General features: G+C 44.1%; 1 protein-coding gene across 15 annotated transcripts in view; it reads left to right on the forward strand.

Moving 5' to 3' along the window:
• The first annotated feature begins 10,889 nt into the window (after window positions 1-10,889).
• PAPOLA (poly(A) polymerase alpha) overlaps window positions 10,890-12,895 on the forward strand; it is a 57,397-nt gene continuing 55,391 nt past the window's right edge. For 8 of the 15 annotated variants that reach the window (XM_029236786.1, XM_029236787.1, XM_029236773.1 and 5 more), the window contains exon 1: window positions 10,915-11,115. Coding sequence is in view for 12 of the 15 variants with exons in the window: in XM_029236773.1 (XP_029092606.1) it covers window positions 11,108-11,115 (8 nt within the window). In the remaining 3 variants the exon portion in view is untranslated. Of the gene's footprint in view, window positions 11,116-12,895 lie in introns of all 15 variants that reach the window. The other 7 variants (XM_029236775.1, XM_029236776.1, XM_029236789.1 and 4 more) reach the window with 1 other exon arrangement.

Genomic DNA, 12,895 nt, shown 5'->3' on the forward strand with positions numbered 1-12,895 from the left:
ATATTTTGAGAGGTAAATTGTTAAAGTATCTGTGCATAGCTCATGGGATAAATATTGATTTAATATTTCATTCTTTGTCTGAGTATTCTGTACACTAATGTTTATAGTAATTTAATTTATAGCATGAAGAAAATCAGACTATGTGTTATTCTAACATGTAAGCTAATGAATTTATGTGATTTGTTATGTCCCCAATACTAGTGGTGTTAGAAATGGAAATAAATTAGAACAGTTTATGCTTTTTGAGTCACAGTAAGTCAGACATGTTTGTTTTCTGCAAGGTTGCTTTTTGAGTTCAAGGTCAGCACCCAACCTATGAGTCAGAGAGAATTCTAAACCTCTTGGTAGAAAAATTCATGTAAAAAGATGAATGATTTTTAATATCTGTGATAATTAGAAAGTTGCTAAATATTTTTAACAAGCTAACTTTACCACTATGGCCTTTTCAGCTCTAAAAATCCTATAATTCCCAGAATTACACTGGATGAGAAATCAGTTTAGGTTTATCTTAATGGCATATATATTTCATTTCTTTAAATAATGAAATCTGAATATAACTGCACTCTTTTTTTGTGTGGCAAAATACACACAACATAAATTTACCATGGCAACCATGTTAAGGTGTACAGTTCAGTGGCACTAAGTACGTTCATGATACTGTCCACTCATCACCACAATCTAGCTCCAGAACTTTTCCATCACCCCAGTTGGAAGCCCTGTACCCATTAATCAGTCACGCCCCATTATCCGCTCCCCTCAAGCTCCTAGCAGGCACTAATCCGCTTCCTGTCTCTATGGATTTGTCTATCCTGGACATTTTATATCAATGGAATCATGCAATACGTGGCCTTCTGTGCCTGGCTTCTTTCACTTAGCATGTTTTCAGAGTTCCTTCATGTTGTAGCATCTATCAATACTTCATTCCTTTTTATGGCTAAAAAGTATTCCACTGTACAGATAGACCATATTTTGTTTAATCATTCATGTGTTGATGGACAGTTAAGTTGTTTCCACCTTTTGGCTGTTGTGAATAGAGCGGCTATGAACATTTGAGTACAGCTTCCTGTTTGAACCCCTGTTGTCAATTTTCGGTAGAAACCTAGGAGTGGAAATATCGTCATACGGTAATTCTGTATGGGGAACCACCAGACTCGTGGGTGTGTAGTAGTACCACGTTGTAACTAAGCATCTTTTCATGTGCTTGCTGACCATTTGTGTATCTTCTTTGGAGAAATCTATATTCGAGTCCTTTGCTCACTTTTTATTTGGGTTGCCTTTTTGTTACTGCACTGTAAGAGTTCTTTATATATTCTGGATAGAAGACCCTTATCAGATATGTGATTGGCAAATATTTTCTCCCGTTCTGTGGCTTGTCTTTTCACTCTCTTGATAATGCCCTTTAATACACAAACACTTTTAATTTTGATGAAGTCAACTTACCTATTTTTCCTTTACTCCACTGCACTATTTTTGATCCTTATTTTAATCGAAAACACTAAGTAACTAAAGAGAATACCTTTTGGACAGCTTGAAATCACTGGTCTTTACAATAGTTACATTTCCAGGCCTTCAGGATGGTTACATCTGGTGACCTTGCTTCTTAGTTCACTGAGAAAACCCAAGCAACCGAAAGAGAACTTCTACCTCCTCCCCCTGCAAACCTACCCCTGCCTTCCCTTCTGCTGCAGAGAATGGCCTGTGCTCCCACCTAAGGTCAGCCTGTGCCCTGAATCCCAGCTCTTCTCACATAATCCGATTCTGCTCCTATAATCATCCCTTCTCTCTCACAGCTTGATTTTTCCCTCTCCTCTGGATCATCACGCTTAGCTTCAAACTTATTCTCCTACTAACTCCCATACGTCAAAACAAGACAAGACAAAAACCCAATTCAAATGAAAAAACCCTCCTAGACTTCCACATCTTCCTCCAACCACGGGCCCAAAATTCCTGTCCTCCTTACAGCCAGGTTACCAGCGACGTCCACACTTCCAAACCTAATCGTTAGTTCTCAGTCCTCATCTTCCTGGCCCTCTCCGATCATCTGACACATTTGATCATTTCCTCCTGAAACCCTCTCTTCCCCTCACCTGAACGTCTAACAGCCCCTCGAACTTTAGCATAGCCAGTCTAGCTGCAGATCCCTGTCTTCCTTCCCCTCACCTGCTGTTCCCACAATTTCCGATCTCAGGTATTGGCAACTCTATCCTTCCAGCCGCTCAGGCCCTAAACTGTGGAGGCATCCCTGGTCCTTTTCTTATTCTCTTACCCCATATTCCATGCATCAGTGCATCACATTGGCCCAACTTTCAAAACATATCCAAAGTCTGTCTGCTTCTTACCTCTCCAACATTACTGTCCTGGCCTGCTCCTTTCTGTGACTTCTTTCAACATCCCATCAGGGGAATCTTGTTAAAACACAAGTCAGATCTGCTTAAAGCCCCCCAGTGCCTTCCGATCTCACACGGACGGGGAGGTGAAGTCTTGACCTGGGCCTTCGAGGCCTGATACAGTGTGAACCCTCGTGACCTCACTGCCCCCTCACTAAAATTCTCATTGCCAAGTGCACTCCGTGTTGGGGCCTTGGCCTGGAAAACTTGGCTCCCACATATCCACATGGCTCACCCTCACTTCATCCGTGGCTCAGCTCAAATATCACCTCCTCAGAGAGGCCCCCCAGATTGTCCTCCCAATGACATCCCACGCTGTTCCTTTTCTCTGCTGACACTTGACATCATTTTATATGCCCATGTACTTATTGTCTATATCCCTCACTAAAATGTAGCCTCCACGGAGGCAGGGATTTTGTTTTGTTTTTCTGTCTCTCTACAGACTAAAGAATTGCGTAGCACATGGTAGAGGTACGATAAATATCAGTGTATGAAGATGTTTAGCTGAAACTTTGCTACACAGCCATGTTTTCTATAACTAAATCAAATCTCTAGTTATTCAACAAAGTCCGTAGTCTATTTACATTTCTATATGGCTGTGACAGAACACTTCAGTAACTCTGAGGGTCACCAAGATGCTTCACTAAGTGGCATCAATTTTGGTGAATTCGCTATGGAGTCTGGCCCTCAGCCATGCAAGTTTAGAAGAGTAGCGTTTAAGGATAGATAGGACCCTGAGACGCTGACATGTCTTAACAAATCTAAGAGACCAGCAGAGAAGACAGAGTACCAATTTATTTACAATGAGAAACATAGTTGAATGAGCTGAGACTGGCACCCACTTCAGCAGTACATTCTCTTCTTGGAAGCAGGTTATAGGAGAAGCCAAATGATCAGAAGTGCTTGGTGAATGCAAAACCAAGACAAGGCACGAGTGCAGGCTGGCTTGATAGATCCATGCCTGCCGTGCCGGCCAAGCTGCTCTAGTCCTTGCCGACAAGATGCGCTTTCCCAGACGTCGTTTGGATGGGCAGCGATGATGTTTACCCCTGTGACTCCCCTTGACATGTTCTTGTTTCAGATATATTAATATATTCACTCTCCCAGGTCTTTGTAGGTTAGGAGGCATTTACTTTCTTTAAGGTGACTTTTCATATTTCTGGTTTGATCCATTGTGTCATTTTATAATTAGGCTCTCTGAAGTCAATTCCTGTCCCCCCCACCAAATCTGAGTAGGCCAGCTTGTCACTGCTAAGCCTCCTCTGTATATACCTGTAATTTTTTTAAATTGAAGTATAGTTTATTTACAATGTTGTGTTAGTTTCGGGTGTACAGTAAAGTGATTCAGTTATACATACATATATATCTATTTTTTTTCAGATTCTTTTCCCTATAGGTTATTACAGAATACTGAGTATAATTCCCTGTGCTGTACAGTATGTCCTATATACCTGTAATTTTGATAGACATTATTATATATACCTACATTTTGGATAAGCATATTCCTATATTACTTATAAAGAGCTGGTATCATTTACAATAACATAGCTAGGGACAAGCTAAGAAAGATGTATAAGTCCTCTAGATTGAAAATTTAAAAACACTGCTGATAGTAATTAAAAATGAAATAAATGGAGTGATACACTGTTTTTTTAAAAATATTTATTTATTTATGTGGCTGCGTCAGGTCTTAATTGCAGCACGTGGGATCTTCGTTGTGGCATGCAGGGTCTTTTGTTGCAGTACGTGGGCTTCTCTCTAGTGGTGCACGGGCTCCAGAATGCAAGGGCTTAGTAGTTGTGGTGCTGGGCCTTAGTTGCCCCACAGCATGTGGGATCTTAGTTCCCCAACCAGGGATCAAACCTGCGTCCCCTGCATTGGAAGGCGGATTCTTAACCACTGGACCACCAGGGAAGTCCCAAGATATACTGTTAATGGCTTGTAAAGCTCAATATATATATATTTTTTTGCGGTACGTGGGCCTCTCACTGTTGTGGCCTCTCCCGTTGCGGAGCACAGGCTCTGGACGCACAGGCTCAGCGGCCATGGCTCACAAGGGCCCAGCCGCTCCGCAGCATGTGGGATCTTCCCGGACCGGGGCACGAACCCGTGTCCCCTGCATCGGCAGGCGGACTCTCAACCACTGCACCACCAGGGAAGCCCCCAAAGCTCAATATTTTTAATACTTCAATTTTTCTCCAAAATGATCTGTAGAGTCAATGCAGTCCCAATCAAAATCCCAGTGTGTTCCTTCCTTCCATCCTTCCTTCCTCCCTCCCTCCCTCCCTCCCTCTCTCTCTCTTTTTGGTAGAAATTGATCATCTGTTTCTGAAATATATATGGTAACGCAAAGGACCTAGAATATAGAATAGTCTAGACAGTTTTGAGGAACAGCAAACCTGGAAGACTTCACTCTAAATATTAAGATTTATTATAAAGCTACAGTAATTAAGACAGACACATAGATCAATGGAACAGAATAAGGAGTCCAGAAACAGATCCACATATTTACAATCACTTGATTTACAACAAAGGCCCTATTGCAATTCAATGGGGAAAGTACGGTCTTGTCAATAAGTTCTGCAGGTCATTAGGAGATCTATATATTAAAAACAAATAAACAAACAACCCCCCCCAAATAAAAACACCTTGACCTCTACCTCACAGTATATACAAAATTACTTTGAGATGGATCTTAGACCAAAATGTGAAAGTCAGAAAAATAAAGCCTCTAGAATAGAATAAAACATAAGAGGAATTCTTCGTAACCCTGGAGTGGGCAAAGATTTCTCAAGACAACATTAAGAGTGAAAAGACAAGCCTCAGAATGGGGAAGATATTTGCAATACATACAAATGACAGAGGTCTTGTACTCAGAATATGTTAAAAACTCCTACAAGTCAATAAGACTGAAAACTCAATTTAAAGGTAGGTAGAAGACTTGAGTATCCACTCCATGAAAGGGAATATCCAAATGATCAATCAGCATATTGAAAAAGGCTGAAAGTCATTAATCATCAGAGAAATACAAATGAAAACTACAATAAGATTCCGTTATGATACTACTCTTTGGCCAAAATTAAATGAACTGATAACACCAAGTGTTGATGAGGATGTGGAGCAACTGGAACCCACCTGTAGAGTGGAATATAGATTGGTGCTCTCACTTTGAAAAACATTTGGGAGGACTTAATAAAGTCAAATATAGGTATACACATGACCCAGCAATTCCATTCCTGGGTATATACCCAAGACTGCTTATATCTTCAAAAAGACACGTACAAAAATGTTCAGAGCAACATTACTCACAAAAGCCCCAAACTAGAAACAACCAAAATGTCCATGAATAGGAGAAAGATATGCTGTGGTATCTACAATAGGAGAAAGATATATCATCGTAGTATAGAATACCACATTGAAATGAAAAAGAGTGACTCTTACCTCTGACAACATGAAGAATCTTACAGATGAAATGTTGAGTGAAAGAAGTTAGATACAAGGGTAAATACTGTATCTGAAGTTGAAAAACAGATACAACTAGTCCATAGTGGACTAGTCAGAAGAGTGATTACCAGGTAATGGTGGTGTTGGTGGCAATAGAGGGTTATCCGCTGGGAGGAAGCCTGCTGGGAGACTGGACATTTTCTACATCTTGATTTAAGTGATAATTACATTGGCGTGTACATGGATAAAACTTCATTCCACTAAGTAGGGAGTGCTACAGAGATGGGGAACAAGCACAGATGCCTTAGTATTTGTAAACTTTACTGTATAAGTCGTACTTTAATAATCTTTTAAAAAGGAGTTGGTACTCTACCTTAAAAAATACTAAAGTATACTATGTTTCCTTAAAGTTAAAAAAATAACAAACCCAGAAACTCTTCCTTAAAATATGGATTTGTTCATAGAGTTCCTTAGATCCACTTCAGGAAAGAAAAATACCATTTGAATACCCATAAAATTTTTTTGGAGTACTTTATATTAAAAAAAAAAGTAAGTTAATCAAAACACCATTCAAATTCTTTATTTAGAGTGTATTTGGGAGTGGCACAAAGTCAGTTTAGTTGGTATGGCAGGCAAGACATCCCCCAGTGCTCTCTGCCTGCAGGCAGAGAGGGCCCCCAGGTACTGAAAGCGAGTGAGGCCTGGGCACGGAGGCCTCCTTTTGTCCACCATTTCTTATAGGCAAGACTCCAGCCTCCGTGACCTTCCCTGAATTCTTCCAAAGCGCAGATTTGAACAGTTGCTAATCAAGGAAGGAGCAGCCGAGAAACCACCTGAGGCAAGATTAAAGGGACCAGAGAAGCTCATCAAGATTAAGAGACAAGGGACTTCCCTCGTGGCGCAGTGGTAAGAATCTGCCTGCCAAGGCAAGGGACACGGGTTCGAGCCCTGGTCCGGGAAGATCCCACATGCTGCGGAGCAACTAAGCCCTTGCGCCACAACTGCTGAGCCTGAGCTCTAGAGCCCGCGAGCCACAACTGCTGAGCCTGCGCTCTAGAGCCCGCGAGCCACAACTGCTGAGCCCGTGTGCTGCAGCTACTGAAGCCAGCGTGCCTAGAGCCCATCCTCCGCAACAAGAGAAGCCACTGCAACGAGAAGCCTGCGCACCACAACTAGAGAAAGTCTGCACATAGCAACGAAGACCCAATGCAGCCAAAAAAAAAAAACCACAAAAGATTAAGAGAAGACCACCTGACACGAGATTAAGGGAGTGCAAGCCTTGCTCACGCTCTAATCTTGTCAGATAAACCCTTTATCAAACCCTCTGGGGTTGGGACACATAGTTTTTCGAGGCAGAAGCCTGGTGTGTCCCCCTTTGCCTGGCAAAGCAATAAAGCTATTCTTTTCTACTTCACCCAAAACTGTCTCCAGGATTTGATTGGCACCGGTATACAGAGAGGCCAAGCTTTTGGTAACACTTCCTTTTATGCAAATGATAGAAGACACGTTCTTCAAAACATCAACATCTAAAAGAGGAATGAGAATCTAATAAAAAGACAGCTCATGAGTACAGAACTATTAGATGGAAGTGCTTATGTTATTATTTTGACTTTAATGACTCATAAGTCTGCTTTTTGATTGGAATTTTTTTTCCTTTTTTTTTGGCCACACCAGACAGCATGCAGGATCTTAGTTCCCCCACCAGGGATCAAACCCGCCCCCGCTGCAGTGGACGCACAGAATCTTAACCACTGGACCACGAGGGAAGTCCCTGATTGAAATTTTTAAAAAGTATGCACCATTAGTAGCCAAATGAGTCATTATAGTTTATTATTCGGATAAAAATCTCCATATCATACAGTATCTCCAACAATCACCTCCTAAATGACACTGAAACAATCCAGGTAGTTCCCAATATGTGAAGAGATTCAAAAATATTTTTTGTGCATTTTTGTGATTTGCATGCACTGTGGTCCTAAGAGAACCAGTCTAGAAATCTTCCCACTATTTATGACATTGTTGTGTGGAAAATGCAATCTGAATACTTCAGATATGGGTAGAAAACATCTGCCCCTTCTCTTAGCTGCTGGTGGAAAGCAGGCCCTGGGGCAGGGCAAAGTCTGCAGCTATAAAGCAGCCTCGGGCAGGGACTCTAAGAACATGTACAGCAAGGCTACCACAACGTGGATATTGTCTTAACCAAAACACTGGTAACTGGCTTTATTTCACTCTCCACTTTCCTTGGCTCAAATGATATCCTTAATTGGGTTCTAAACGTTGGGGATTTGTGACCACCTAGCTCGTTACTTATTTGTGAAACAGGAGATGGGTCAGATTGTAGTGGCCAGGTGTATGTAAGGCCCTTCCAGAACTGAAACAGGATTCCGAAATATGAGCAAGTTGCTTTCAGAGTTTAGAATCTCTGTTTCCAGCCCTGGCTTCTCAGCTCCTGGAGTATGTTTTCAATAGCCTCAGAGACTTTTCGGAAGGTCCCACAAGCACTTCAGAATCAACCCATATCAAACCACTCTCACAACCTCATCCCTGTGCCCCGTTATCCTCGTTTCCTATTTCATTTAATCCCCCCCACCACCCCGGCCAGAACCTTCGTAATCATCTTTGTCTTCTTCCTCCCCTCCCCTCTTGAAACTAGGATTAACCACATTGCCTAAATCTCTCTCAAATTGGTCCCTTCTTTTTTATTTCAAGCTTCATCATCTCTTACCTGAATATGGCAAGAGCCACCTCATCTTTCCTCCAACTTCAATACGTCTGGCAGTTCACAGCATATTTTAAAAAAAATTATCTTTTATTTTATTTATTTTTGGCTGCGTTGGGTCTTCGTTGTTGCATGCGGGCTTTCTCTAGTTGTGGAGAGCGGGGGCTACTCTTCGTTGCGGTGTGTGGGCTATCCTTCGTTGCGGTGGCTTCTCGTGTTGCAGAGCACGGACTCAAGAGTGCGCCGGCTGTAGTAGTTGTGGCGTAAGGGTATAGTTGCTCCGCGGCATGTGGGAATCTTCCTGGATCAGGACTCAAACCGTGTCCCCTGCATTGGCAGTCGGATTCTTAACCACTGCGCCACCAGGGAAGTTCCCGTCTGGGAAGTTCAAATTGATTCCCTACCCTTTTATCTTCCCACAAATATCAATGTAATCTTCCCGTTTTAAAACTTCCAATGTCTTCCCCATTCACAAAAAGATAAAATCCAAATCTCTCAGAAAGGCTTCAGGTCTCAGGTCAAAGATCAGCTCCTCTGAGAGGCCTAGTTTGACCATCCTATCTAAAGTTGAACTGCCCCGTAATTTTATCATCTGATTTATTTCGTTCGTGGTTCTTATTACAATCTATAATTCCCTTACCTCTTCAAGTGTTTATCTGCTCCCACCCCACAGAATCTAAGTGGGACAGTGTTAGTATTTGACAATCGTCAGTGCCTATCTTTATGAGCAGTTTTTAAGCCCACAGCTTTAATATTTTATTGATTCCACTGGACCTCAGATTTTCAAAAATTTTGACAGGTCTACTGCTGGGCCCCCACCTAAAGCCACAAGAGGGTAAGGGAATAAGTAGAATTGAGAATCAAATACAAGTCTGTCTCCAGATCATTGCTGTTCCATAGAAATGATGGGCACATACATAATTAAAATTTTTCTAGTAGCCACATTTTAAAAAGTAAAAAGCAACAGTTGAAATTTTCATATTTTCTTTAATGCACTATATCCAAAACACAATATAAAAAAAATTGTCAGTGAGGTATTTCATTCTTTTGTTCATAGTAAGATCTCTGAAATCTGCCCGTGATTTGAACTTACATCTTAAATGAACGAGCCTCATTTCAAGTGCCGGCAAGCCGCATGTGACAAATGGCTACCTTATTGGACAATGCGGGTTTGGATCCTGTGCTTCTCCCACTGAGCCCCTCATTAGTCCTAGAACGCTAGTCCCACTAGACTTTCTGAGAAAAAATGGAAATCTTTTGTCAAATTTCCTGAGGAGTTACAAGTGCATATTTAAAGAATTTAGAACTTTAACTTTCCCATATGTGATGCCCCCCTTTCCCTCCATTAATCTTCTGTGTGACACTTTGGAACGCGTTCTATATTCGAAGAGGGAAAGAATATCAGAGTCAAGTCAGTCTCAGGTATTCTTTATACAACTTTTGCTGGAAGTGTACAGGTAACTCCCAGGTCCCACCCCACGGAGAGAAGGGGTTGCAAAACACAGCCTCAGGGAAACTATGGGCGAAACGGCCATTGCTAATGTCCCAAGGCTTACTGCCACCTACGTTTCTACTGAATGACAGTTTTACAGTGAGTTCCAGTGCACCAACTGTTAGAAATAAATTTAGCTCCTGTTCTCGAATCTGCTGTCATCACGATCCTATCCAGCAATTCATTCAACAGATATTTCCTGAGCGCCTGTGTACACCTTAGTGGACAGAACAACTCCAAAGCTCCGTGCCGGGGGAACCGAGTCTAGCGGGTAAGGCGGGAATCCTAGTGACGTCTCTGCGCCCTCTGTCCCCCGCAGTGCCAAGCACGCTTATTGCATGATCACATTAAATAGGCGCCACTACCCTAGGAAGCAGGCATTACTCTCACTTTGCAAAAAATAAGAGGTTGAGTAACCTGTTACAACCCAGTGTCCCAGTGCTGAGCCCAGAGCCCGGGACACGCGTGGGCGCCCAGGCTCCCTCCAAGCGCCTCCACCGACGCAGTCCAAGTGGAAGCGCAGCCGCCCCGACCTCGGGCGGAGAGAACGGCGGGACCTCACAATGCACCGGAAGCGGCGCCTCTCCGGGGCCTTCCTTGCGCCGTCCAGGCTGCATCGCCCCCATCGGCGACAAGAGCAGCCCGGCAGGAGGGACACCCCCGAGCCCAGAGCCTCCCAATCGGATACCTCCCATACCCGCTACGTGTGCCGCGGAAGCCGGACACAACTGCGGCGGAAGCCGCCGGAGCGCCTGCCGGCGCACGAACTACCCTTTCCGTGAGGCTTCGCGGCGGGCCGGGCGGCTGCTGCGCAGGCGCACGCATAGCGTGTGTAGCGGCGTCAGCGGTTCTAGAACGTTGCTGTGGTAGCGCTCGGGCGCCATGTTAGGACGAAGGGGAAGGAGGAGAAGCGCTTAAAGCGGCGGGAGCGGGTGCGGGAGTGGGGTTGGACCCAGGGCTGAGGCAGGCCCCCCCCCTCCCTCCCGCCTCAGTGGATCATGCCCAGGGCGGCAGCGGCGGCGGTTGCGGGGGGGAAGTGACTGGGCGGTGCCGGCGCCGGAGACGATGCCGTTGTAAGTGATTTGTATTCTGTTCTCTCTCGCACGCCGGCGGGGCCTTGGGGGCGTCGGGGGAGGGGAGGGGGGAGGGGGGCGCGCGAGCCGGGCCCTAGCCCCGAGGGGAGGCGGGCGGGACTGGGGCTCTTCCTGTTTCCTCTCCGACTCGCCGCCGCACTTCCCCTTGTGTTCGGTTCCCGCTTCCCCCCACCCCTTCCTGGCTTCGGCGGCTGTCGGGCCGGGGGCCTTCCCCTTCCGGAAGGGCCGGAGGAGCTTCTAACCTTACTTCTCCCGCTCCTCCGCCTTGTCCGATAAAAGAAAAGGCGGGGGGGGGGGGAACCCGGTGCCCAGCTGCCGGGGAGGAAGGCCCTGCTCCTCGCGGGGTCTGCACACGGGGTTCGGGCTCGTCCCCCGGCGCCTCTCGCCTTTCGCTGCTTCTGTTCCCGGCCTAGCTCTCCCTCACGTTTCCTAGATGCCCACTTCGTGTGCCAGTGTTAACCCACTTCCGCGTCCCAGCCTGCCTGAGCGCGAGTTAAAAGCCCAGTTTTGAGCGTCGAGTCTAGCTGTTCGAACATCCCCTCCCCCCGCCTCCGTTCCCTCCAGCCTTTCGGCTGCCAGGAGAGGGGCACTTTCCCGGGTGCCCCCCGTCGAAAGGCGCTGCGTTACGTGTTGCTCTCCCGGTTTTGTTTCGATAGGGTCGCCGGATTTCATCTTGCTTCCGTCTTTCCATGTGCAGTGATACTTTCTGTTCTTCTGATGGTAGACTTTTTCTTATTGTAGTCCATCTATGCCTTCTAATCTCACTAGGCCTGTATCTTATACTTTTTTCCCCTTGTTGGGTTTTTTAAATAAGTTTTCCTTTTCTTTTCTCTCTCAAAGAATGGGATGTAATTTGAGAACTCATTGTTGATCGAAAGATTACAGCCTTTTTTTCTGCGTGTATACAGCAGAGTAGAGGCCTAAATCGTGAGACTGCATTTCTTCCATTTTTGAAGATTCAAGGGTGAGAGATGGGGGGCCGAGTTCTCTTTGTAGCCCCGAAGCATGTAATTGACCCTTGAAGTTTTACTTGAACGCAGAATAAAGATTTTGGGGTTTCTAGACACCTAACGGTCACCTTACGCTTATTTTATTTTTTTTAAGTAAAAACACCTTCTTTTCTGCAAATATCACTGATTATAGTTTTTCGGTTTTGTTTATGTATGTGTATATGTGTGTATGTCTCTGTTTACAGGTGAGGCTCTAAGTTTGAAACAGGCTTTAAAGACATCTGTCCCATTTTACACGATATTTTAAAAAGGAATTTCACGCTCCTTCCTTCTCACCCACTCTAGTCATTTTGTTAAGAGGCCTATCAACGTATGATTTCTGTAATGAGGATATTTGTTAATTTTAATTAAATATAGCAGACCTAAAATCTTATAAGGTGCAAGGTCCCTGTTAATTGAATCATACTTTTATGGAACAATGAAAAGGGTTACTAGGAGAACCGAGTCTAAGCAAGATTTTTGTGGCATTTTTCAATTCAGCAGCAATTAAAGTAAACCTAAATGTTTGCAGTAATGCCATGTGACTTCTTTGTGTTAGCTCACATTTTATTGCTCTTTTGGAAAAAGGACTTCTCTTTCTGATAATCATGTCAGTATTAAAAATTGATCAGTAATAGGAAATGTATGCTTTAAAGGGCTTTAATGAAGAAACAATTTATGTCTTTTTAGAAATTAAAAGTTCTTTTATACCTGCTTTTTCCCAGCATGCTTTGAGGAAGGGAGGTATACCTTTCCTTTAAGGACCTAAG

Source organism: Monodon monoceros, unplaced genomic scaffold (assembly GCF_005190385.1).
Source record: "Monodon monoceros isolate NGI ecotype Baffin Bay Population unplaced genomic scaffold, NGI_Narwhal_1 Super_Scaffold_21, whole genome shotgun sequence".
Classification (NCBI taxonomy): domain Eukaryota; kingdom Metazoa; phylum Chordata; class Mammalia; order Artiodactyla; family Monodontidae; genus Monodon; species Monodon monoceros.